The 24,502-nt window shown below is 38.1% G+C and overlaps 1 protein-coding gene across 1 annotated transcript; it reads right to left on the reverse strand.

Annotated features, from left to right (window-relative positions):
* Positions 1–492: 492 nt before the first annotated feature.
* LOC307065476 (ferritin light chain-like) lies at positions 493–21,933 on the reverse strand (the record flags this gene model as incomplete). The annotated part of the gene is made up of 4 exons (XM_079722311.1): positions 493–1,015; positions 20,559–20,649; positions 21,517–21,584; positions 21,827–21,933. 4 exons carry the CDS (start codon positions 21,931–21,933, stop codon positions 493–495), a joined length of 789 nt encoding a protein of 262 aa, XP_079578437.1.
* Positions 21,934–24,502: the final 2,569 nt, after the last annotated feature.

The raw sequence follows: 24,502 nt of genomic DNA on the forward strand, positions 1-24,502 counted from the left end.
TTTAATATCTGATGACTAGCTGCATTGAAGCCAAGAGGTGGTTCACAAAGTTGCTGCACATTAGAATCACCTGGGGAACTCTGAGACCTCCCTGTGCCCAGGCTCCTGCCTAGACCTACTGAATCAAAATCTCTGGGGCTGGGACCCAGACACCAATGTTTTTCTTCAAAGCTCTTTAGGTAATTCAAACGAGCAGCAAAGCTTGAGAACCAGCCCAATAATGGGAACAAACTTACTTCACACAGATAAAGTGGGGCAATTCATATGTTAAAAGAACGTGAATATATGTATATATTTCTTTTTTTCGCTTTATTCTGTTTGTATTTCAAATAGGCTTTTTTTTTTTCCTTCTGCAAAAAGCGTTATTGTTTCCATCTGGTCCAAGGCTTGGGAGAGGGCTCCAGGGCGGTTACAAAGCTGCCTAGTGGCTGCAGAGCGGGGCTTCAAGCAGAAGCTCTGACGCCAGAGGGTCTCCTCAGACGCGGCTGGACTTCAGAGACTCCTGTTTGGCTCGAGGGTGAGCCTTTCAAAGAGATACTCGCCCAGCACAGCCTGCGGACCAGCCAGCCTGCGGAGGTTGGTCAGGTGGTCGCCCATCTTCTGGATGAGTTTCACCTGCTCCTCCAGGAAGCGGCTCTCCAGGAAGTCACAGAGCTGGGAGTCTGCACGGGCAGGACCCAGGGCGCGCAGATCCGATAGTGCCTGGTTCCGATTCTTCTCCCTAAGAATGGCGGCTTCCACAGCATCCTGGGTTTTACCCCACTCATCCTGAGAAGGCTTCCGCGCATCCTGGAAGAGGGCGCGGCCGCAGCACTGGTTTTGCATTTTCAAGAGGCGCTGGGCGCCCTCACACTTCTCCTCAGCCAGTTGGCGAAAAATGTGGCCCATACTGTCCAGAGTCCTATTGTTGCTGTCGAAATAGATGCTCAGAGAGGTAAGTGTCCACAGATGCATGTTGAACAGGCGGTGGACGGCGGCCTCCACCTCGGTGGAATAATTCTGACGAACCTGGGAACTCGTGGTTGATCAGTGATAAGGAGCTAAGCTCAAAGAATGGTGTTGGCCTGTCCTGGAGGCTGAGGATAGCTGAGTGTCTGATTCCAAAGGTTGCGAAAGGAAGAAAGGTTGGAGGGTGGTCGGGGGCTGGAGCAAGGAGCGTCCCTGGGTCTGTTCATTCCAAACACTGTTGAAGCAAAAGACAGATCTGCAGGACTGCCGAACGCACTGCCTCAAATAGGCTTTGATATAAATGAACAAGAAGTCCAAGCAAGGACAAAACTTACCCTTCCTCCCACCAAAATAGCTGGTGATACTAGAATCTAGATCTGGGAAGGGATTCTTCCATTACTTTCTTAACATTCCAAGCCACTAGAGCAGTGGTTCTCAAAGTATGGTCACCTTGTAACCAAGCAGTACCCTATGGGGCCTTCCTAGGACAGACCCATCCCCCATATCCTCTATTGTAGTTTCTCTCTGAAGTACTCAGATAATAGTATCTCAGGCATATTTCTTGAGTTTTCAGACGCTAAAAACCACCACCCAATGGAAGAAATGAACTCCTTGATGATCATGAGCACGTAGCCCCCAGACCTTCTGGCACCTAAGGATGGATAATGTTACCTGCCTTGTGGCCTCAACATCAGCCAATCAGAGGATTGTGCACGAGCTGATCACATGCCCTGGGATGTCCCTCCCTCACCTGGCCTTTAAAAATGCTTTGCTGAAATCCTTTGGAGATTTCAGGGGTTTTGGAACACGGACCACCCCTCTCCTTGCTCGATCCTGCAATAAACCTTTCTCTTCTCCAGACTCCAACCTTTAGGTTTGTTTGGCCTCACTGTGCTTCAGACACACGAACCTGCATTCGGTAACAAGCTGACCAGCTTTACCAGCGTCCCCTGATAATGTGTCAGATATTCAAGTTTTAGGGCCCTATCCAAGCCCTATGGAATCAGCAACAGTAGTGGGGCTCAGTGATCTCTGTTATAACAGGCCCTCCATATGATTTTTATTCACCTTAAAGTTTGAAGATATCTGCATTGTCAGCTGGCCAAAGCGTCCACCAGCAGGTGAAGGGGAGTGACGCCTGGAAAAGATAGGGAGTAGCCAAGGCAAGTACAGCAGCATTTGCCGTGGTAGTAATGGAGAATGCCTTTTCTCCACTGGTTGGCACAGACTAGTATCTGGGAGCAGTGGCAGGGTTATTTAGGATGCTTTACATTTCAATGTAGTGACCGCTGTCCTGGTTTGCCAGGGACTTCCCCTGTGTGAACACTTAAAATCTCATCCTGGCAAACCCCTTAGCCCTGGATTTGAAAAACTTAGGGAATAACATGAAATTTAGGGGAAACATGATCTAGGATTTGGGCAAGTCACAAGTGCTAATTAAAGCTAAGCAAGTATGGACAGCATCTAGCCTTCTTTACCCCTTTGTGGGAAGGTAAATCTGATTGGGTGAAAGGACTTATTGTTAAGAAATCTTTGTAGAAACATCCCCTGCTGCTTAGTCCTCTGGTTCTCAGTTCTGGCTAGACACTGGCATCGTCTGAGGAGATTTAAAATTATTTTATTGGTCTAGGATGACCAACAGTCAGTGTGAGGGTTTTTAAAAAGTGCTTCAGATGATTCTAATATGCAGCCAAATTTAGGTGCCACTGCTTAAGCTTTTGAACCACTGCTACATATTTTCACCTCATCTTCCTATGAGAATATCCAACTGTAGTTGAGGTTTGTTGTTTTTTCTTTTTCTTTTTTGAACTCTCTTATTATAAGATTTACTGTCTTAAATAAGATTGAATGTACAGAAAATCCTGCTAGTCCATCTGGTATAGCTAGACACTTAGAATAATATCGTTAAGATATATACCATTTAAGTACTGTGACTGGCCTTTTTAAAATTAACATATGCATTGAATTAGTACAATCTCTTTTGAAGTTGTCATGTTGGGGAGCTATACCTGTAATCTGCTGCCATTGCTAAATATCTGGACAACTCTTATTAGGAATTGTTTTTAAACATCTTTAGGGATTAAAACCAAGAGTGCTGTATTATTTGTACTGGGACCACAAAAACCTCACAAAGTTTCCCCACTGTACCTTCTACCCCCATCTCTAACCCTTGGCAACTTCTAATCTGTTCTCCATCTCCACAGTTTTGTTATTTTAAGAATAATATGTAAACATAATCATGAATTACTTAATCTTCGGAGATTGGCTTTTAAAAATTTTTTCTTCAGCATCATTCCCTTGAAGTTCATTTTAATTTTTGCATATATTAATAATTTGTTCCTTTTCGTTGCTCTGTAGTATTCTATCATAAGATTTTATCACAATTTGTTTCAACATTCATCCATTGAAAGACATTTGGGTAGTTGCCAGTTTTTGGCTATTATAAATAAAACTGCTATGAACATTTATGTGTAAGTTTCTGTGGGAACTTAATTAAGTTTTTGTTTCTTTTGGATAAATGCTCAAGAGTACAAGTACTGCGTTGTAGGGTGAATCTACTTTTAGGATTAAAAGAGACTGTCAAGCTGTTTCTCAGAGTGGCTAAACCATTTTATTTTCCCACCAGTGAGGTGATAAAACTTTTCTACGTACTCGCCAGCATTTGATGTTGTCACTATAATTTTAGTTATTCTCTGATATCTCATTATGGTCTTAATTTGCATTTCCCTAATGCTAATGATGTTGAGCATCTTTTCATGTGCTTCTTTGCCATGTGTATATTCTCTTCCATGAAATGTCTGTTCCTGTCTTCTGCCTATTTTCTAGTTGGATTTTTTTAAGTTGTTTGGAGAGTTCTTTGTATATTATAGATACAAGTCATCTGTCTCATATGGGATTTTCAAATATGTTTTCCCACTGTGTAATTTGAGTTTTCATCCACTTAAAAGGATCTTCTATGAAGCATTTTTAACTCATTTTGATGAGATCCAATTGATCAGTTTTTGCTTTTATTGATCATACTTTCGGTGTCAAGTCTAAGAATTATTCACCTAGTTCTAGATGCCAAAGATTTTCTCCTATTTCTTTTTCTAAAAATGTCCTGCTTTTACATTTCAGATTATGATCCACTTTGATTTAATTTTTGTGTAAGGTGTGGAGGTTTAGGTTAAGGTTCATTTTTTGTTTGTTTTTGTCGAGGGATGTCCAACTGTTTCAGTACCATTTTTTGAAATGTCTATTCTTCCTTGATAGCTTTTGCACTGCTGTCAAAAACAGGTTAAATGTATTTATGTCAGTCTATTTCTGGGTTCTCTATTCCATTCCATTGATCTATGTATCTACCGTCCAAAATTACTGCAAAGTCTTGAAATTGGGTGGATTAATTCCTCCCATTTTAATCTTCCTTTACAAATTGTTTTAGCTATTCTTCAGCCTCTTCTTACCATATAAATCTTAGAAAAAGCTTGTCTATATCCGCAAAAACCTTGAGGGCATTTTAAGAGTAATTGTGTTAAGCCTCTTGGGGAGAATTGACATCTTTATTATGTTGTGTTTTCTAATCCATGAACAAGGTATGTCTCCCTATTTGTTTGGGACTTTAAAATTTTTCTTCATCAGCATTTTGTAATTTTCAGTATAGAGGTCCTATAAATGTCTTAGTGGGCTTGTATTTAAGTATTTATTTAGGTCAGTTGTAAATGGCATCACATATTTTACTTTAAGCTTCTACACATTTGTTATTAATATATAATGTGATAAAATTGTGTTGATCTTGTACTCTAAAACATTTACAAACTAATATTATTTCTCAAGCTTTTTGTGGATTCCTTGGTATTTTCTCCATTTAGATTATCATCTCATCTTCAGACACAGACAGTTTTACTTTTCCTTAGGCAATATAATAGGATATATTACTATTCAACATTCAGTAGGATATATTCCTTCCTATTCAACATAGTAGGAATAGTCCTTTTATCTTTTCAATGAACTTTTTAAAAATTTAACTTTTAAATTTATGTATTTATTTATTTTTGCTTTATTTTCTTACTAGAACCTCCAGTAATATATTTAATAAAAGTGGTGAGAGTAGATATCCGTGCCTTGTTTCTGATCTTACAGAGAAAGCATTCAGTCTTTCACAGTTAAATATAATGTGGGTATAGGTTGTTTGTAGATCATCTTTATGAGTTTCAGTATGTTCCTTTTCTATTCCTAGTTTGCTTGGAGTTCTTTTTTCTTCTGTTTTTACAATCATGAATGGGATTGGATTTTGTCAAGTGCTTTCTCTGCATTATTGGATAGGATCACATGACTTTTCCCTTTAATCTATTGGATATGGTGGATAACATTGTTTGATTTTCAAATATTTAACCAACTTTGCATAACTAGAATAAATGCCACTTGGTCATGGTATATTATTCTTTTTATATATTTCTGGATTTAATTTGCTAATATTTGGCAGAGGATTTTTACAGCCAATTTCATAAAAAATATTGGTCTGTAGTTTTCTTCTTTCTATCCTATCCCTGTCCGGTTTTGGTATCAAGGTAATACTGGCTTCATAAATTTAATTAGGAACTGTTCCTTCTACTTCTCTTTCTTATCAAATCATGTAAAATTGGTGTTAATTCTTTATGTCTTGGGTAAAAGTGAAACATCTAAGCCTGAATATTCCTTTTGGGAGTTTTTAAATGAAAAATCAGTATTTCTAATGGTTACAGGAAAATTGAGATTATCTATTTCATCTTGGCTGAGTTTTGGTAGTTTTGAGTGTAGAAGCATTGGCCCATTTCATCTACATTTTTGAATTTATAGTGTAGACTTGTTCATAACAACTTGTCCCTTATTAACCTGCAGGATATGTCATGGTATCCCTGGTTGCATTTCTGATATCTGTGATTTGTGCCATCCATCTTTTTATCTTTATCAGTCTTGCTAGATCTTTATTGATTAGGTTGTTTATTTCCAAAAACCAGCCTTTTGTTTCATTGATTTTTCCCCCCTATTTTCCTGTTTTCAGTTTCATGGATTGCTATTTCATCTTTATTATTTCCTTCTTTCTGCTTGTTTAGTGTTTTTTCCTCTTCCTTTTTTACTGTTGTAATATAGAAAATTAGATTATTGCTTTGAAATACTTTCTTTCCCAATTTAGTGCTATAAACTTCCCTTTCAGCATTGCTTTCACTTCATTCTGCAAACTTTGATCTGTTATATCTCCATTTTCTTTTATTCTATGCATTAAAAAATATTTCCTTGATGCTGTCTTTTTTACCCATGAGTTATTTGGAATTGTGATGTTTAGTTTTCACGTGACTGAAGACTTTCCTGTTGTCTTTCCGTTATTGATTTCTAGTCTGATTCCATTATGGCTAGAGAACATACTCTATGATTTTAATTCTTTTAAATCTGCTAATTTTTTTATGAATATATAAATGAAAGAAATAAGAAAACCTCTGAGTCTTAGCATCCAACACTTAGGCACATTACAATTTAAATCTGCTAAGGTTCTTTTTATTGCCCAGTATATAGTATATGAGTGAATATTCCATGGACACTTGAATATGTATTCTGCTGTTACTGAGTGTGTTCTTTAAATGTCAGTTATATCGTATTGATTGATGATGTTTTCATTTCTTCCATATTCTTGCTGATTTTTCTCTCTGGTAGTTCTATAAATTGCTGTGCTGAAGTCTCAAATAATAATTGTGGATTTAAAATTTTCTCCTTTTACTACTTTTTTCAGTGTTTGCTTCATGTATTTTGAAATTCTGTTGTTTGGTGCATACACATTTAGTATCATTAGGTCATCTAGGTGGATTATTCCTGTTATCTTTATGTAATGACCCTGTTTGCCCCTAATAATTTCCTTTTCTCTGAAGGCTACTTTATCTGATATTAATATAGCCATTCCTACTTTTTCTGATTAACGTTCACATGATATATCATTATCTTCCTTTTACTTTGAACTACCTATATCATGATGTTTAAAGTAAACTTCTTATAGACAGTATATAGTTGGATCATGCTTGTGAATTTTTAATCTACTCTTCCAATCTCTGTCTTTGACTTGGTTATTTAGATCATTTACAGTTAATGTAATTATTGCTATGTTAAAGATTAGGTCTACCATTTTATTTTTTGTTTTGTCTTTTACCTTAGTTTCTCAATCTTGTGTTTCTGTTATTTTGCCTTCTTGTGGGTTACTTAAACATTTTTTAATAAGTCCATTTTAATTTAATTTATTTATAATCATTTGTGTGTACTGTTTGTATAGTTTTCTTAGTGGTTGCTTTTGGCATCACAGTATACATATGTAACTTACCATAGCCTACTGGAATCAGTGTTTTATTACTTCAAGTGAAGTTTCAAAATTTTACTTCCATTTAGTCTCTTAATATTCCCCAGTTTTAAAGTATGATTTTCTGTAGTATTTCCTTTCTCTACATTGAGAACCACATCAGATGGTGTCATAATATTTGCTTTGACCATCAGATAGTATTTAAGAAACTCATGAGGCTAATGATCGTCTCTTATATTTACCCCATTTGTTTTCACCCATTCCATTGTTCCCCTTTCCTTTCTGAAGTTCCCAGTCTTCTGTTGTTGTTTTTTTTATGTTTTCATAACATGAGGTGATATCTGAGCTTTCCAGTGCCATTGGATATGAGTTTCAGGAAACACTGAGTCTGGCTCACTTAATGCTGCTGAGTTGGAGGGTTTGTATATGTTGGGCCTGTTGGCGCAGCAGGTGCTAGCAGATTAGACTAATGTTGATGGGACTAGTGCCACAGGAGGATGGGTTCCCATTCAGGCTATGCTGCTGCTACAGTAGATCAAGTCCCCCTCTACCCCAAGTGTGGGGCAGTGACCTGCTGCTGTCACTGCTTTGTATTAGGCTGCTTTTGCCTCAGGTGTGTGGTGGGATCCCTTGGAACCTGCTGCTGCTGTCAATCACAAGGTTAAATTCATTTCAGAAATACTTAAGTATAAATATATAGCCTGGCTCCTGTAGGACCCCTGTAATAGTTTTTATTTTTATTTTTATTTTATTTTTTTATTAGTTTCTGCTTTATAACAAAGTGAATCAGTCATACATGTACATCCGTTCCCACATCCCTTCCCTCATGCATCTCCCTCCCTCCCACCCTCCCCATCCCACCCCTCCAGGCGGTCACAAAGTACCGAGCTGATCTCCCCGTGCTCTGCGGCTGCTTCCCACTATCTATCTACCTCACGTTTGGTAGTGTATACATGTCCATGCCTCTCTTTCGCTTTGTCACAGCTTACACTTCCCCCTCCCCATATCCTCAAGTCCATTCTCAAGTAGGTCTGTGTCTTTATTCCCGTTTTACCCCTAGGTACTTCATGACATTTTTTTTTTAAATTCCATATATATGTGTTAGCATACGGTATTTATCTTTCTCTTTCTGACTTACTTCACTCTGTATGACAGACTCTAGGTCTATCCACCTCATTACAAATAGCTCAGTTTCGTTTCTTTTTATGGCTGAGTAATAATCCATTGTATATATGTGCCACATCTTCTTTATCCATTCATCCGATGATGGACACTTAGGTTGTTTTCAGCTCCGGGCTATTGTGAATAGAGCTGCAATGAACATTTTGGTACATGTCTCTTTTTGAATTATGGTTTTCTCAGGGTATATGCCTAGTAGTGGGATTGCTGGATCATATGGTAGTTCTATTTGTAGTTTTTTAAGGAACCTCCATACTGTTCTCCATAGTGGCTGTACCAATTCACATTCCCACCCGCAGTGCAAGAGTATTCCCTTTTCTCCACACCCTCTCCAGCATTTATTGTTTCTAGATTTCTTGATGATGGCCATTCTGACTGGTGTGAGATGATATCTCATTGTAGTTTTGATTTGCATTTCTCTAATGATTAATGATGTTGAGCATTCTTTCATGTGTTTGTTGGCAGTCTGTATATCTTCTTTGGAGAAATGCCTATTTAAGTCTTCTGCCCATTTTTGGATTGGGTTGTTTGTTTTTTTGCTATTGAGCTGCATGAGCTGTTTATAAATTTTAGAGATTAATCCTTTGTCAGTTGCTTCATTTGCAAATATTTTTTCCCATTCTGAGGGTTCTCTTTTGGTCTTCTTTATGGTTTCCTTTGCTGTGCAAAAGCTTTGAAGTTTCATTAGGTCCCATTTGTTTATCTTTGTTTTTATTTCCATTTCTCTAGGAGGTGGGTCCAAAAGGATCTTGCTGTGATTTATGTCATAGAGTGTTCTGCCTATGTTTTCCTCTAAGAGTTTGATAGTTTCTGGCCTTACATTTAGGTCTTTAATCCACTTTGAGCTTATTTTTGTGTATGGTGTTAGGGAATGATCGAATCTCATACTTTTACATGTCCCTGTCCAGTTTTCCCAGCACCACTTATTGAAGAGGCTGTCCTTTCTCCACTGTACATTCCTGCCTCCTTTATCAAAGATAAGTTGACCATATGTGCGTGGGTTTATCTCTGGGCTTTCTATCCTGTTTCATTGATCTATCTTTGTGTTTTTATGCCAGTACCACACTGTCTTGATTACTGTAGCTTTGTAGTATAGTCTGAAGTCAGGGAGCCTGATTCCTCCAGCTCCATTTTTCGTTCTCAATATTGCTTTGGCTATTCGGAGTCTTTGGTTTTTCCAAACAAATTTTGCAATTTTTTGTTCTAGTTCTGTGAAAAATGCCAGTGGTAGTTTGATAGGGATTGCATTGAATCTGTAGATTGCTTTGGGTAGTAGAGTCATTTTCACAATATTGATTCTTCCAATCCAGGAGCATGGTATATCTCTCCATCTATTTGTATCATCTTTAATTTCTTTCATCAGTGTCTTATAATTTTCTGCATACAGGTCTCTTGTCTCCTTAGGTAGGTTTATTCCTAGATATTTTATTCTTTTTGTTGCAGTGGTAAATGGGAGTGTTTTCTTGATTTCATTTTCAGATTTTTCATCATTAGTGTACAGGATTGCCAGAGATTTCTGTGCATTAATTTTGTATCCTGCTACTTTACCAAATTCATTGATTAGCTCTAGTAGTTTTCTGGTAGCATTTTAGTATTCTCTATGTATAATATCATGTCATCTGCAAACAGTGACAGCTTTACTTCTTCTTTTCCAATTTGGATTCCTTTTATTTCCTTTTCTCCTCTGATTGCTGTGGCTAGAACTTCCAAAACTAGGTTGAATAAGAGTGGTGAGAGTGGGCAGCCTTGTCTTGTTCCTGATCTTAGTGGAAATGGTTTCAATTTTTCACCATTGAGGACAATGTTGGCTGTGGGTTTTTCATATATGGCCTTTATTATGTTGAGGAAAGTTCCCTCTATGCCTACTTTCTGCAGGGTTTTTATCATAAATGGGTGTTGAATTTTGTCGAAAGCTTTCTCTGCATCTATTGAGATGATCATATGGTTTTTCTCCTTCAACTTGTTAATATGGTGTATCACGTTGATTGATTTGCGTATATTGAAGAATCCTTGCATTCCTGGAATAAACCCCACTTGATCATGGTGTATGATCCTTTTAATGTGCTGTTGGATTCTGTTTGCTAGTATTTTGTTGAGGATTTTTGCATCTATGTTCATCAGTGATATTGGCCTGTAGTTTTCTTTCTTTGTGACATCCTTGCCTGGTTTTGGTATCAAGGTGATGGTGGCCTTGTAGAATGAGTTTGGGAGTGTTCCTTCCTCTGATATTGTTTGGAAGAGTTTGAGAAGGATGGGTGTTAGCTCTTCTCTAAATGTTTGATAGAATTCGCCTGTGAAGCCATCTGGTCCTGGGCTTTTGTTTGTTGGAAGATTTTTAATCACAGTTTCAATTTCAGTGCTTGTGATTGGTCTGTTCATATTTTCTATTTCTTCCTGATTCAGTCTTGGCAGGTTGTGCATTTCTAAGAATTTGTCCATTTCTTCCAGGTTGTCCATTTTATTGGCATAGAGTTGCTTGTAGTAATCTCTCATGATCTTTTGTATTTCTGCAGTGTCAGTTGTTACTTCTCCTTTTTCATTTCTAATTCTATTGATTTGAGTCTTCTCCCTTCTTTTCTTGATGAGTCTGGCTAATGGTTTGTCAATTTTGTTTATCTTCTCAAAGAACCAGCTTTTAGTTTGGTTGATCTTTGCTATCATTTCCTTCATTTCTTTTTCATTTATTTCTGATCTGATCTTTATGATTTCTTTCCTTCTGCTAACTTTGGGGGTTTTTTGTTCTTCTTTCTCTAATTGCTTTAGGTGCAGGGTCAGGTTGTTTACTCAAGATGTTTCCTGTTTCTTAAGGTGGGATTTTATTGCTATAAACTTCCCCCTTAGAACTGCTTTTGCTGCGTCCCATAGGTTTTGGGTCGTCGTGTCTCCATTGTCATTTGTTTCTAGGTATTTTTTAATTTCCTCTTTGATTTCTTCAGTGATCACTTCGTTATTGAGTAGTGTATTGTTTAGCCTCCATGTGTTTGTATTTTTTACAGATCTTTTCCTGTAATTGATGTCTAGTCTCATAGCATTGTGGTCGGAAAAGATACTTGATACAATTTCAATTTTCTTAAATTTACCAAGGCTTGATTTGTGACCCAAGATACGATCTATCCTGGAGAATGTTCCATGAGCACTTGAGAAAAATGTGTATTCTGTTGTTTTTGGATGGAATGTCCTATAAATATCAACTAAGTCCATCTTGTTTAATGTATCATTTAAAGCTTGTGTTTCCTTATTTATTTTCATTTTGGATGATCTGTCCATTGGTGAAAGTGGGGTGTTAAAGTCTCCTACTATGATTGTGTTACTGTCGATTTCCCCTTTTATGGCTGTTAGTATTTGCCTTATGTATTGAGGTGCTCCTATGTTGGGTGCATAAATATTTACAATTGTTATATCTTCTTCTTGGATCGATCCCTTTATCATTATGTAGTGTCCTTCTTTGTCTCTTCTAATAGTCTTTATTTTAAACTCTATTTTGTCTGATATGAGAATTCCTACTCCAGCTTTCTTTTGATTTCCATTTGCATGGAATATCTTTTTCCATCCCCTTACTTTCAGTCTGTATGTGTCTCTAGGTCTGAAGTGGGTCTCTTGTAGACAGCATATATATGGGTCTTGTTTTTGTATCCATTCAGCCAATCTGTGTCTTTTGGTGGGAGCATTTAGTCCATTTACATTTAAGGTAATTATTGATATGTGTGTTCCTATTCCCATTTCCTTAATTGCTTTGGGTTTGTTATTGTAGGTATATTCCTTCTGCTGTGTTTCTTGCCTAGAGAAGTTCCTTTAGCATTTGTTGTAAAGCTGGTTTGGTGGTGCTGAACTCTCTCAGCTTTTGCTTGTCTGTAAAGGTTTTAATTTCTCCATCAAATCTGAATGAGATCTTTGCTGGGTAGAGTAATCTTGGTTGCAGCTTTCTCTCCTTCATCACTTTAATTATGCCCTGCCACTCCCTTCTGGTTTGTAGAGTTTCTGCTGAGAGATCAGCTGTTAACCTGATGGGGATTCCCTTGTGTGTTATTTGTTGTTTTTCCCTTGCTGCTTTTAATATGACTTCTTTGTGTTTAATTTTTGACAGTTTGATTAATATGTGTCTTGGCGTATCTCTCCTTGGATTTATTCTGTATGGGACTCTCTGTGCCTCCTGGACTTGATTAACTATTTCCTTTCCCATATTAGGGAAGTTTTCAACTATAATCTCTTCAAATATTTTCTCAGTCCCTTTCTTTTTCTCTTCTTCTTCTGGAACCCCTATAATTCGAATGTTGGTGCGTTTAATGTTGTCCCAGAGGTCTCTGAGACTGTCCTCTGTTCTTTTCATTCTTTTTTCTTTATTTTGCTCTGCAGCAGTTATTTCCACTATTTTATCTTCCACCTCACTTATCCGTTCTTCTGCCTCAGTTATTCTGCTATAGATCCCATCTAGAGTATTTTTCATTTCATTTATTGTGTTTTTAATCGATGCTTGATTCATCTTTAGTTCTTCTAGGTTCTTGTTAACTGTTTCTTGCATGTTGTCTATTCTATTTCCAAGATTTTGGATCTTGGAAATAGAATCTTGGATCAGCTTTACTATCATTATTCTGAATTCTTTTTCAGGTAGACTGCCTATTACCTCTTCATTTGTTAGGTCTGGTAGGTTTTTATCTTGCTCCTTCACCTGCTGTGTGTTTTTCTGCTTTCTCATTTTGCTTATGTTACTGTGTTTGGGGTCTCCTTTTTGCACGCTGCAGATTCGTAGTTCCCGTTGTTTTTGGTGTCTGTCCCCCGTGGCTAAGGTTGTTTCAGTAGGTTGTGTAGGCTTCCTGGTGGGGGGGACTAATGCCTGGTTCTGGTAGTTGAGGCTCGATCTTGTCTTTCTGGTGGACAGGTCCACGTCTGGTGGTGTGTTTTGGGGTGCCTGTGGCCTTATTATGTTTTTAGGTAGCCTCTCTGCTAATGAGTGGGGTTGTGTTCCTGCCTTGCTAGTTGCTTGGCATAGGGTGACCAGCACTGTATCTTGCTGGTCGTTGACTGAAGCTGGGTGCTGGTGTTGAGATGGAGATCTCTGGGACATTTTCGCTGCTTGATATTATGTGGAGCTGGGAGGTCTCTTGTGGACCCGTGTCCTGAAGTTGGCTCTCCCACTTCAGAGGCACAACACTGACTCCTGGCTGCAGCACCAAGAGCCTTTCATCCACCCGGCTTGTGTCTCAAATACCATTCTATACCATGCTGGGAAAGCTGTGGATTCCTTGAGGGTATTTGTCTTGATTTCTGTGGTCCAATTTCCTTTTCACTGACTCCTTTTTGCTTAGCCGGCATGTAAAAGGGTACCAACAAGGTGGCAGCAGGCACAATAAATCTCTTTAAAAGACTCCTGTACCCCTTGCCTGTAATAGTTTTTTATTGCTTTCATACAAATTACCACAAGTATAGTGACTCAAAACAATGTAAATTTATTACCTTACAAGTCTGACATTGGCCTCAATTGAGTAAAGTACAAGTGTTGGCAGGATCGACAGATGAATGGATAAAGATGTGGCACATATATACAATGGAATATTACTTAGCCATAAAAAGAAATGAAATTGAGTTATTTCTAGTGAGGTGGATTGACCTAGAGACTGTCATACAGAGTGAAGTAAGTCAGAAAGAGAAAAACAAATACCGTATGCTAACACATATATATGGAATCTAAAAAAAAAGAAAAAATGGTTATGAAGAACCTAGGGGGCAGGGCAGGAATAAAGACGCAGCCATAGAGAGAGGACTTGTGGACACAGGGAGGGGGAAGGGTGATCTGGGATGAAGTGAGAGAGTGGCATGGACATATATACACTACCAAATGTAAAATAGATAGCTAGTGGGAAACAGCCGCAAAGCACAGGGAGACCAGCTCTGTGCTTTGTGTCCACCTACAGGGGTGCGATTGGGAATGGAGGGTGGTAGGGAGATGCAAGAGGGAGGAGATATGGGGATATATGTATACGTATAGCTGATGCACTTTGTTATGAAGCAGAAACTAACACACCATTGTAAATCCGTTATACTCCAATATAGATGGTTAAAAAAGAAAAAAAAAAGTGTTGGCAGAGCTACATTCTTTTCTGGAGGCTCTTAGGGGTGTTTCTGTTCCCTGGACTTTATCCGCTTCCAGCGGTCCCTTGTAGTCCTTGACTCAGAGTCCCCTTTCTCCACCTACAAAACCCAAAATGTTGCATCTCTCTGATTCTGCTTCTATTAGGACATCTCTCTCTTTCTCTTTCTACAGTTGGGAATGGTTTTCTACTTTTAAGGACTCATGCAATTAGATTTGTTCCATGAGGTAATCCAGGATATTCTTTCTATCTCAAGGTCTATAACTTCAGTCATATCTGCAAAGTCCTCTTCACCATGTGAGGTAACACATTAATAGGTTCTAGGGATTAGGGTGAGGGCATTTTTAGGAGCCATTATGCTGCCTACCACACCCTTAACAAGTGACCTTGAGAAAATTACTGAGATTTTTTTTTTTTTTTTTTTTTTTTTTTTGTGGTACGCGGGCCTCTCACTGTTGTGGCCTCTCCCGTTGCGGAGCACAGGCTCCGGATGCGCAGGCTCAGCAGCCATGGCTCACGGGCCCAGCCGCTCCGCGGCATATGGGATCCTCCCAGACCGGGGCACGAACCCGTATCCCCTGCATCGGCAGGCGGACTCTCAACCACTGCGCCACCAGGGAGGCCCTACTGAGATTTTTAAAGCCTTACTTTCCTCAAACATAAAATGGAAAGAAAGCTAACTAGTTAATATCATGAAAGTGAAACAGTATATATGAAATCAACTAATTCAAAAAATAAGATTTCTTCTTTTTCTTTATGATTTACATGATTCTCAGAGTTCAGTTCCTTGAAGAGTTACTTTTTTTTAAACAGAACTAAGGAATTTCAGGGTTCAGGTGCTGTAAGATTGTCTGAATTATCTGAGTAACAATTAGCTTAGCACAGGTGTAAAGCATTTGATTTACTCCCTGGTTTTCTTTATCTTCTCATCCCAATAAATGCCTATCCCTTTTCTAGCTCCAGCCAGTAGAGTCAGAGCTTGTTTTACTGTTTAACTAAAGTTCAATTTAAATTCTCTCTACATCTCCAGATTCTCAGCCCTGGTTGCATATTATAATCACCTGGGGAGATTTCAAGAACTACTGATGCCAAATTTCTACCTATCATGGATATTTGAGGAGGGACCTGGAATGAAATGCTCTAGCTTATGGTTTTTGGAACCAAATCATAGTCTACACTGAGCCAAATTATTTGCGAGATCACCTCTAAAAAGGAATTTATCTGTGGTGACTAATGCTCTTCCTTTGTCAGTATGCTTGATTTGTCCCTCTTTGGGGGAAAAAAAGAGGGGGAAAAAACCCCCAGCAGTTGTGCTCCCTGAATTATAACCCGATGCTGTGGAATTAGTGTTGGCTTAGAGTGCACATCTTCGGATACCCATTCTCTCTCCTGCTTCCTTGCATGAACTTATATCCTTGGGCAGTGTTTCATCCACCACCCTCTTTTGCCTCTAATCTTAGCAAGTAAAGTCTCCCCTTAATGAAACAGCATTTCATGAGGCTTACTGGGAGCATAGGTCTGTTCCAGACCTATCCTATGTTAGCTAAAGCAGATATAAGTGATGTATTTTTGGTATTCATCCTTGTGGGTTGCAAAGAGAAGACAGAATTTTATCCTTTAGGTGTCATCTGACTGGACAAATGGGCTCTTTCCCTCTGCTGCCTACCATGTAAAAACCTGAGGGTGTTACCTCTAGAAGGTATCTTCTAGTTATCAAAATAGTTCAGATAAGTCAAATTTCTCAGTAAAAGATGACAAAACTATGGCTTAGGTGGTTAATTTTCTATGTCAATTTGTCTGGGCCACCATGCCCAGTTATTTGGTCAGATATTATTCTGGATATTTCTGTGATGGTGTTTTCGTGTTTTTTACAATTTTTATTTATTTATTTATTTATTTATTTATTTATTTATTTATTTATTTATTTATTTATATTTTTGGCTGCATTGGGTCTTCGTTGTCACACGTGGGCTTTCTCTATTTGCAGCAAGCGAAGGCTACTCTTTGTTGTGGTGTGCAGGCTTCTCATTGCGGTGGCTTCTCTTGTTGCAGAGCATGGGCTCTAGGTGCACGGGCTCAGTAGCTGTGGTGCACTGGCTTATTTGCTCCACGGCACATGGGATCTTCCCAGACCAGGGCTCAAACCTGTGTCCCCTGCATTTGCAGGCGGATTCTTAACCACTGCGCCACCAGGGTAGTCTCTGTGATGGTGTTTTTGGATGAAATTCATATTTACATTGGTGTTGGACTTTGAGTAAAGCAGATTCTCCTCCATAGTATGGGTGCGCCTCATCCAATCAGTTGAAGCTCTTAATAAAACAAAGACTGACCTCGCTGTCGCAAAAAGGAATTCTGCAAGAAGACTTACAGAAATTGAACTGCAACTCTTCCTAGAGTCTCTAGACAGCCTAAGCTGCAGATTTTGAATTGACCAAGCCTCTATTATTGTGTGAACCAATTGTTTAAAATCTCTCTGTCTCTTTCTCTATCTTTATATAGATATGGATATAGATCTAGGTATCATTATTGATATCTAGATCTATATCTATCAATATATATGGGCACATTGTATACACATGCTGTTGGTTCTGTTTTTCTGGAGAAGCTTGACTAATATAGTGGCCCATATAAATAAAAGGATGAACCCAAGTTCACCCAGGTAGAAAGTAGTACAATGAGAACTGGAACTTAAGGCCTCATGACTCATTCAGCTGTGAACACTGACCCAGAACTGGGGTCCGCAAACTCTGGCCCACTGATCAGATCTCGCTTGACTCCTGGTTTTGTACATAACATTTTGCTTGAACACAGCCACACCCATTCATTAACGTATGGTGCATGGCTGTTTCTGTGCTACAGCAGCAGATAGGCAGTTGCAACGGAGAGGTATGGTACACAAAATCCAAAATATTTACTACCTGACCCTTTACAGAAAAGACCTGCTGACCCTTGCTCTAGGATGCCATCTGATTTCTGATAACACAGAGGAGAATAATTCATGCACATTGGGGTTGATTGTTAATCTCATGTCCTCCTTAGGTCAAAGATCTCTTAAATGCTCACCCTTGCAATAGCCAGCTTGGGGAGCATTGTCTGAGGATGCAGAAATATTTCTTGCCAGGTCTTTCCAATCCACACTGCTCCCTGACTATGGTTCTTAAAACCTATTTTTTTAAAAATTTTTCTTGGAATATAGTTGATTTACAGTGTTGTGTTAATTTCATGTGTACAGCAAAGTGAATCTGTTATACATATACATATATCCACTTTTTTTTTAGAGTCATTTCCAAATAGCCCATTACAGAGTATTGAGTGGAGTTCCCTGTGCTAATAAGAAGAGCAGGTTCTTATTAGTTATCTATTTTATGTATAGCAGTGTGTATATTTCAGCCCCAATCTCCCAATTTAGCCTCCCCACCACAATCCCCTGGTAACCCTAAGTTTGTTTTCTACATCCCTGCCTCTACTTCTAAAACCTGTCTATTTTAACCAACTACCACTCATTGCTTACTGTCTCTGGCTTCATGTACTTCATAATAAATCTACCTCTTGTTCAATCCTGGATGACATGTTCCAAGGACTGAGATAATATCTTATTCTACATAACTTGTCCTTGATATTGTCTAACTTGGGGTCTTTATCTATGTCCCAAAGAAGACAGTCACACTCTGTCTTCTAGTACTACTAATAATACCACATTTTATGGCATGAATTTGACCCAATGCACTGAACTATCCCTTTAGAAACTGTATGCAACCTGTCACTGGGTTTTAGCACCGGGATAGAGCTCAAATTAGTGTTCATATTTAAACAAATCTACTTGACCAGAAACTTTTTGTCTCACCATTTATTTTATGACACAAGTAACTTCTCTCTTTGCATCTATGATGTAAATATTTTTAATTTCCTAAATCATCTGCAAAATTATTTAGAGCTTCCATTTCAGTAGGCATTGGAATTGCTGTGTTATGACTATTTCATTATTTTATTTCCAAATGTTAAATTAGGCTTCAAGCTTTGGCCAAGAGTAGACAGGAAAGGGTTTTAAAAGAAATGAAGAATGGGAAAGACTTCTGATGCAACGGAGACTTAATAAAGATTTGATTTTGAATCAAGAATTTATAATAAAGGTTTGATTTTGAATCAATAAGTTATGTCATTGCAAAATAGCTCCCTGGTAAAATTCCATTCTTTTGTAATCATTAAGTACAGAAATTAACCATCAAAATATGCAGTGATCTTTTTCATTTTCTAAAAACAAACCTATATCTAGATGAGAGGAGAATTCATTTCATAACTCAGGCTCTGGACTTACGACTCCAAGTCCTGTTTTCTTTCAACCATGCCTGCTAAGTTTCTGTCTAACTTCTTGAGCATGAGGTAATGGCTTCAGCTTTCATCTCCTTACTCAGTATATAGCTTGGTGACTAAGAGTAAGGGATTTAAACCTTGAGAACTTGGGTTCCAATCTTGACTCTAAAATTTACTTGTTGAGTACTCTTGAGCATGTTATCTGTTTTGGCCTCAGTTTTCTCATCTATAATATAGAGATAACATTACTTCTCTCAGCGCGTTGCTATGAGGGTTAAAAGAGGAAATTCACACAATGCAAGAATTTATCAGTTCTTGGAACACAATAAATACCGAAAAGAAATGTTAGCCATTATCAAGGGCCCCTCATTTTATGGATAATATAGATGAGTTTATATAGGTCTAATATTTACATATACATAAATATTTTGTACCTATATGTGTGTATACGTTCTTCTTAGAAATTGAGCAGTCAACATTCACATCTAAAAGTATGTGCTGTGTGAAATGTAGATCTCCTGTGTACAGACACAGTGCTGTAGTTATCTATTGCTACATAATAAAGAAGTCCAAACTTAGTGGTGAAATAAACAAAAATTTTAATATGTGCCCAGATTCTGTGGTTCAGCAATTCAAACAGTACGCAGAGGAGATGGCTTGTCTCTACTCTGTGACTGATGTCTGAAACCTCAGCTCATGAGGATTCAAATGGCTGGGGCTGCAATCATCTAGATTATTTTAATTCACATGTCTGACCGTTGAGATGGGATGACTTGAACACTGCGCCCAACAAGGACTGTTGCCTGGAGTGCCTATAGATGGCTGCCCATGTGGCTTGGACTTCTCATAACGTGGTCGTTAGGATTCAAGATAGAGTATCCCAAGAATGAGCGTTCAGGGTTGAAGCATTCCAGGAGAATCATGCAAAAGCTGCATGACCTTTTATGACCTAGTCTTAGATGTTACATAGCATCACTTTATACTATTGCAGGCGTTGGAGACCTTTTTCCATAAAGTGTGAGACGGTCAATATTTTAGGCTTTACACGCCATACAGTCTCTTTTGCAACTACTTAGCTCCGCTGCTGTGATGTGAAAACAGACACAAACAATACATATACTAAGGAACATGGCTGTGTTCCAATAAAGCTTCATTTATAAAAGCCGGTAGAGGCCTAGATTTGGCCCACCAGCCATAATTTACTGACCCCTGCTCTATTGTTTGAAGCCATGGAAAGCCTGCCCAAATTCAAGGGAAAACGCCCACATCTGGATGTGAAGAATGGCAACGAATCTGAGACCTTGTATTAAAACCACTACATATGGGATACTTAGAAGAAGATCTGTCTGCATACCTTGTTTCTCCCATGTATGGTGGATATGAGGTATTGGCACATGTTACATCTCTGTAAGCCTGGGTCAAGGTCAAAGTTGGAATGTGAACTCAATGACCTTGATTTCTGGAATAATTGGTAACTCTACTTATGATATCCTTACACTCCTTACCCATATAAATACACCACAAAAGATAGATTTCAAGTAAAGAGTTGCTTTATGGCAGATTTTTATTATGTCTCCATTGACTGAATTATTCCATTTTGGTTAGAAACATGAGTTTTGTTTCTTTCCTAAAGAGATCTGCAAGTTTTCAGATGTGGCATTTCATTCTAATGAGAGGATGATGTAGGTTTTTATAAACGGAAAAAGCAGGGCAGGCTGAGTTCACTCAGATCATACCAATGCTTACAGGAATAACCGAAACTGGAACACAGGCTTCCAGGTTTTCCTGTCCTGTGCTCTTTCCGGTAGGTGCCATTGTCTGCTGGGCCTGGCAGTAATAAGTTTTGACCTTTACCTCTCTATGCTATTGTGAAGTGGTTTTGGGCTTTGTTAGCTTTCTTATGAGTTTGTACTAAATTGTGTCCATAAAGTAGGCTGAATTCCTCAGGGAAGGATGATAGCTGTTACTGTGTTATTACTGCAAATGTTGTGTTGGTTACTTTTTTTTCTTTTCTTTTGTCCAGTTGTATCCTGAACTTAAAAGTTATATTATCTGAAATGAACGATGTGCATCTGGTGGAAAACACTAATTTAAGGGATGAAAATTCCTGATGATTGCTTCAGTCAACCCTTAATACACACTGAGCTTCATTAGTAAATAGACAACTCTCAGACCTTTCCCTTGGAAGAGGTCGCATAATCAGGCTTTGTGTTGATTTCGCATTCTGTTCGTTAGAGACAGAACAAAGTAGAATAATTGGCTGGTACAGGGAAAGCAGAAAGAACTTTCTTCTATTTTGGTGATGCATCCCGTAATAAGGGTTGAAAATGAGACTGGAGGTAAAAACGTGAAACTCAGAAGAGCAAAGGAGAGAGGATATTGTTTCTTTGAAAATATTCTTTCAGTGTTGGCCCAGATGAAATATGAAGCTGAGGAAATTTTTTTTTAAATGATGATTTTTGTGTTAACAATGTGAGTGTGGAATTAGTAAGAATCAGAAAGCAAGCATCCTTTTCCACCAAGGACTTGGGAGCAAGTGAAACCATAAATACTCCCGGTTCTTGGAAACCCTTTTGGAGCAGTAATCAGAGAAGGGTAAAGGCAAAGCCTCAGAGCAGAGGTGTTCAGAGCAAAGGGATAGGAGGAGAACAAAAGGAGAGTGGATATTTTTAGAGCTGTCATTTTGAAATTTACCTGCTTCTGATTCAGTGCTGTTTTGCGACTGTGTTGATCCCGTGGAAATCCTCAAAGCAGGAGCAACCCTATTTTAAAATAATAAGGTTAGAGCAAGTGACTTGAATCCAGGTCTCTTTAGCTCAAGAGCACAGAGGAGAGTGTGAGGAAAGAGTGAGGCCACAAGGAATTGTTCACTGGGTACATTTTCCCCAAACCTCACTAACTGGGAGAAACTGACCACTGGATTATGTGGCTTGAAGGAAAGCAAAAATGTTGAAAGCAAAGAGTGTGGAGCTTGTTTAGAAAGCAAGCTCTATCATTTGGTCACCTGCTGATGATAATAGCATTGGCTGAGTCCTGACCATTTGCAATGAAGGCACTTCTGTAGGTCATAAGTTCCAGGAGGGCCAGAACTGTGTACGTCTGTTTCAGCATTTAGCATGGTTTAGCATCTTAGAGCCCGGTACATTATTGGCATATAGTAGACTTAAAAATGAATATTTGTGGATTGTCTGAATGAGTGGATGGATGTGTGTGATTCATATCCTATTTGCAGGTCCTATGCCCTACAGTGGATTTTCAGTGTCAGATTGTGAACGTATTTATGATGGGGATTGGCATTGTTCCCTATCTAATGGATAAAGATTACACATCAAAGGACTTTACATTGACATCCCAAAAACCTCATAGGAATTACTTAACAAAAAAATAAAATTGGATTCTGTATAATTTCTAATTTATAAGCTGGCCAGACCACTGGTATTTCTGCCAGTCCTCTGGTAGTTCCGATGATGTCCCCCTGATGACCCAGGCATAATCAGAATGGCTTTAGGATTTGGGAGCCAAAATTTTCCTCAGTATTTCCTGCTTTGCTAGTCCATTTAAGAAAATGGACTATTGAAAAAATAGCTTCAGACACAATATGGCATTTTATGATTTAGCATAAAATCTGAGAAATATAGAGGTTATCTGAAGCCTGCAATGGTAAAGTTCCCTCTGCTATTGAAGTTATTGTCTTTAAATAAAGATTCTACATCAGTAATGCTATATATATATTTTTTTTTTCTGATATTCAGGTTAATTTCCTATTCTCTATAAGGAAGTAATTGGTTGGTTGGTATGAGAGATAGTGTGGCTTCTAAAAGTGAAAAGTATTATTTTGTTGTAATTTCCAGCTACCTAAGGATGGGAGAGGCCCAGGACACTGCAGTCAGTATATTATGTGGAGCAGGTTATATTTTGGTTTATTTATGACCTTTTACATGTTTATTTTCTATGCAATTTTGTGTGCTCCTTTTTGAGTTTTGGTAGATAAGTGTTTTGTAACTTCGGAATACTTGGAGTTATATATATATATATGATATATATATATATATCATATATATATATATATATATATATATATATATATATATATATATATATATCATAGTAGTTAAAGCCGTGGACAGTGTACTAGTCTACCTAGGTTCAAATTCTGGCTTTACCCTATGACTTCCCTGTGGCTTCCTCTGCTCACCTATTTAAAAGGAGTATAATAAGACTGCTGTGGTGAGTTATATACTAAGTGCTATTTAAGCATTTGCTATAATGATTATGTATACTCGAAGGCAAGGAACTTGCCCCTTGATTGTCTCTGTATTCCTAGTGCTTAAGAATTCCTAGTGCTTTCCTAGAGCATTGTCTTAGGATAGAGATAGCTCAGTATAGTTCTTCTCACTATAAAGTACTGTTACGTTGAAAGTCTTTGCTTGTGTACTAATAATCTATGACATATCTGCTGAGGACAAGGAAAGGAATAGTTTTAAAACTGCAATGGATAACAAAAGATTGTATGATGTAATGCCTTTATTATGTAATTATAAAACTAACAAATGATCATGGTAGAAAATTTGAAAAACTCCTAGACAAAATAGAGATCAATAAAATTTGGAGTAGCGTTCAGAGTGTAGAGTTGTCCATGAATATTAGTGCTTTCACATTTTCCAGGACTTTAAGTAGACTCTGCTTCTTAAGAGTCTATTCATGATATTTTATTTTAATGATGTTTTCATCATGGGGACACACACACACACACACACAGAAATCTGTTTAAAAAAAAAAGAAAGACATGTAAATCACTGATGTTTCAGATAGCCACATGAAATAAAGTGAGAAGTCAACAAGCTGAAAGAATGTGGAGTAGCATCTCCTTAATTGCTTACATAATTCTGATAATTACCTCTCTGTGGATAATGTAATTAATGGGGAATCTAATTCAAGAAAAATGTATGAACTTCAAGCCTTCTCGAAGCCAAGTATTTCTTTCTGCAAAAGTTTAATCTCCACGGCCGTGCTTCCTTATTACCTGACAGGGAAAGTGTATTGTATGGCAAAGGATCTTCCCGAAGGAGGGTGCTTCCCACACTGATCGTCCTAAATGACTTCGGAATTACTGTTGCTATATTACCAAAATCTTAAACTAGGGTATTTTTGACAAATGCGGTCCTTAGTTAATTTTTAGAGCTACAAACTGTCAGATGGCTCTGCAATAACAATTGTCTGGCTGTTCTTCAGGGTGATCACAATATGGTAATGACCTTGAGGTACCACTAAAAAGCAGGAAGGTGTGAGTCTTCCTTTGGTTCCAGAGTGAAATGCGAGTTGGAGTTGGAGTTGGAAAAGAGGCCGACAACCAAGTGATAGAGAAGGAAATGTGAGGTCATTAATGAAAAACCAGGTTTAAGTTAAGGTGAAGAGGCATGAGGAAATGGTCAGCTGTTACAGTATTACAAAGATCATGAAGAAGCGTATCCATGAATGTGGTTTGTATTGCAATCTGCTGAAAAAGAGACAAATATCCTGGCCTGGCCTTCATGGAGATTATTTTTATTGATTCTGATAATAGATTATTGTTGAAAAGGGCCTCCTATAAATTATAACCATGCAAAGGCAGCAAGATAATTTGTTTTTTCTTTATGTATGTGTTTCTCATTCCTACTCACTTCTCTCTTAGGGGAAGAGA

This window comes from Hyperoodon ampullatus, assembly GCF_949752795.1.
Source record: "Hyperoodon ampullatus genome assembly, chromosome: 2".
Taxonomy (NCBI): Eukaryota; Metazoa; Chordata; class Mammalia; order Artiodactyla; family Ziphiidae; genus Hyperoodon; species Hyperoodon ampullatus.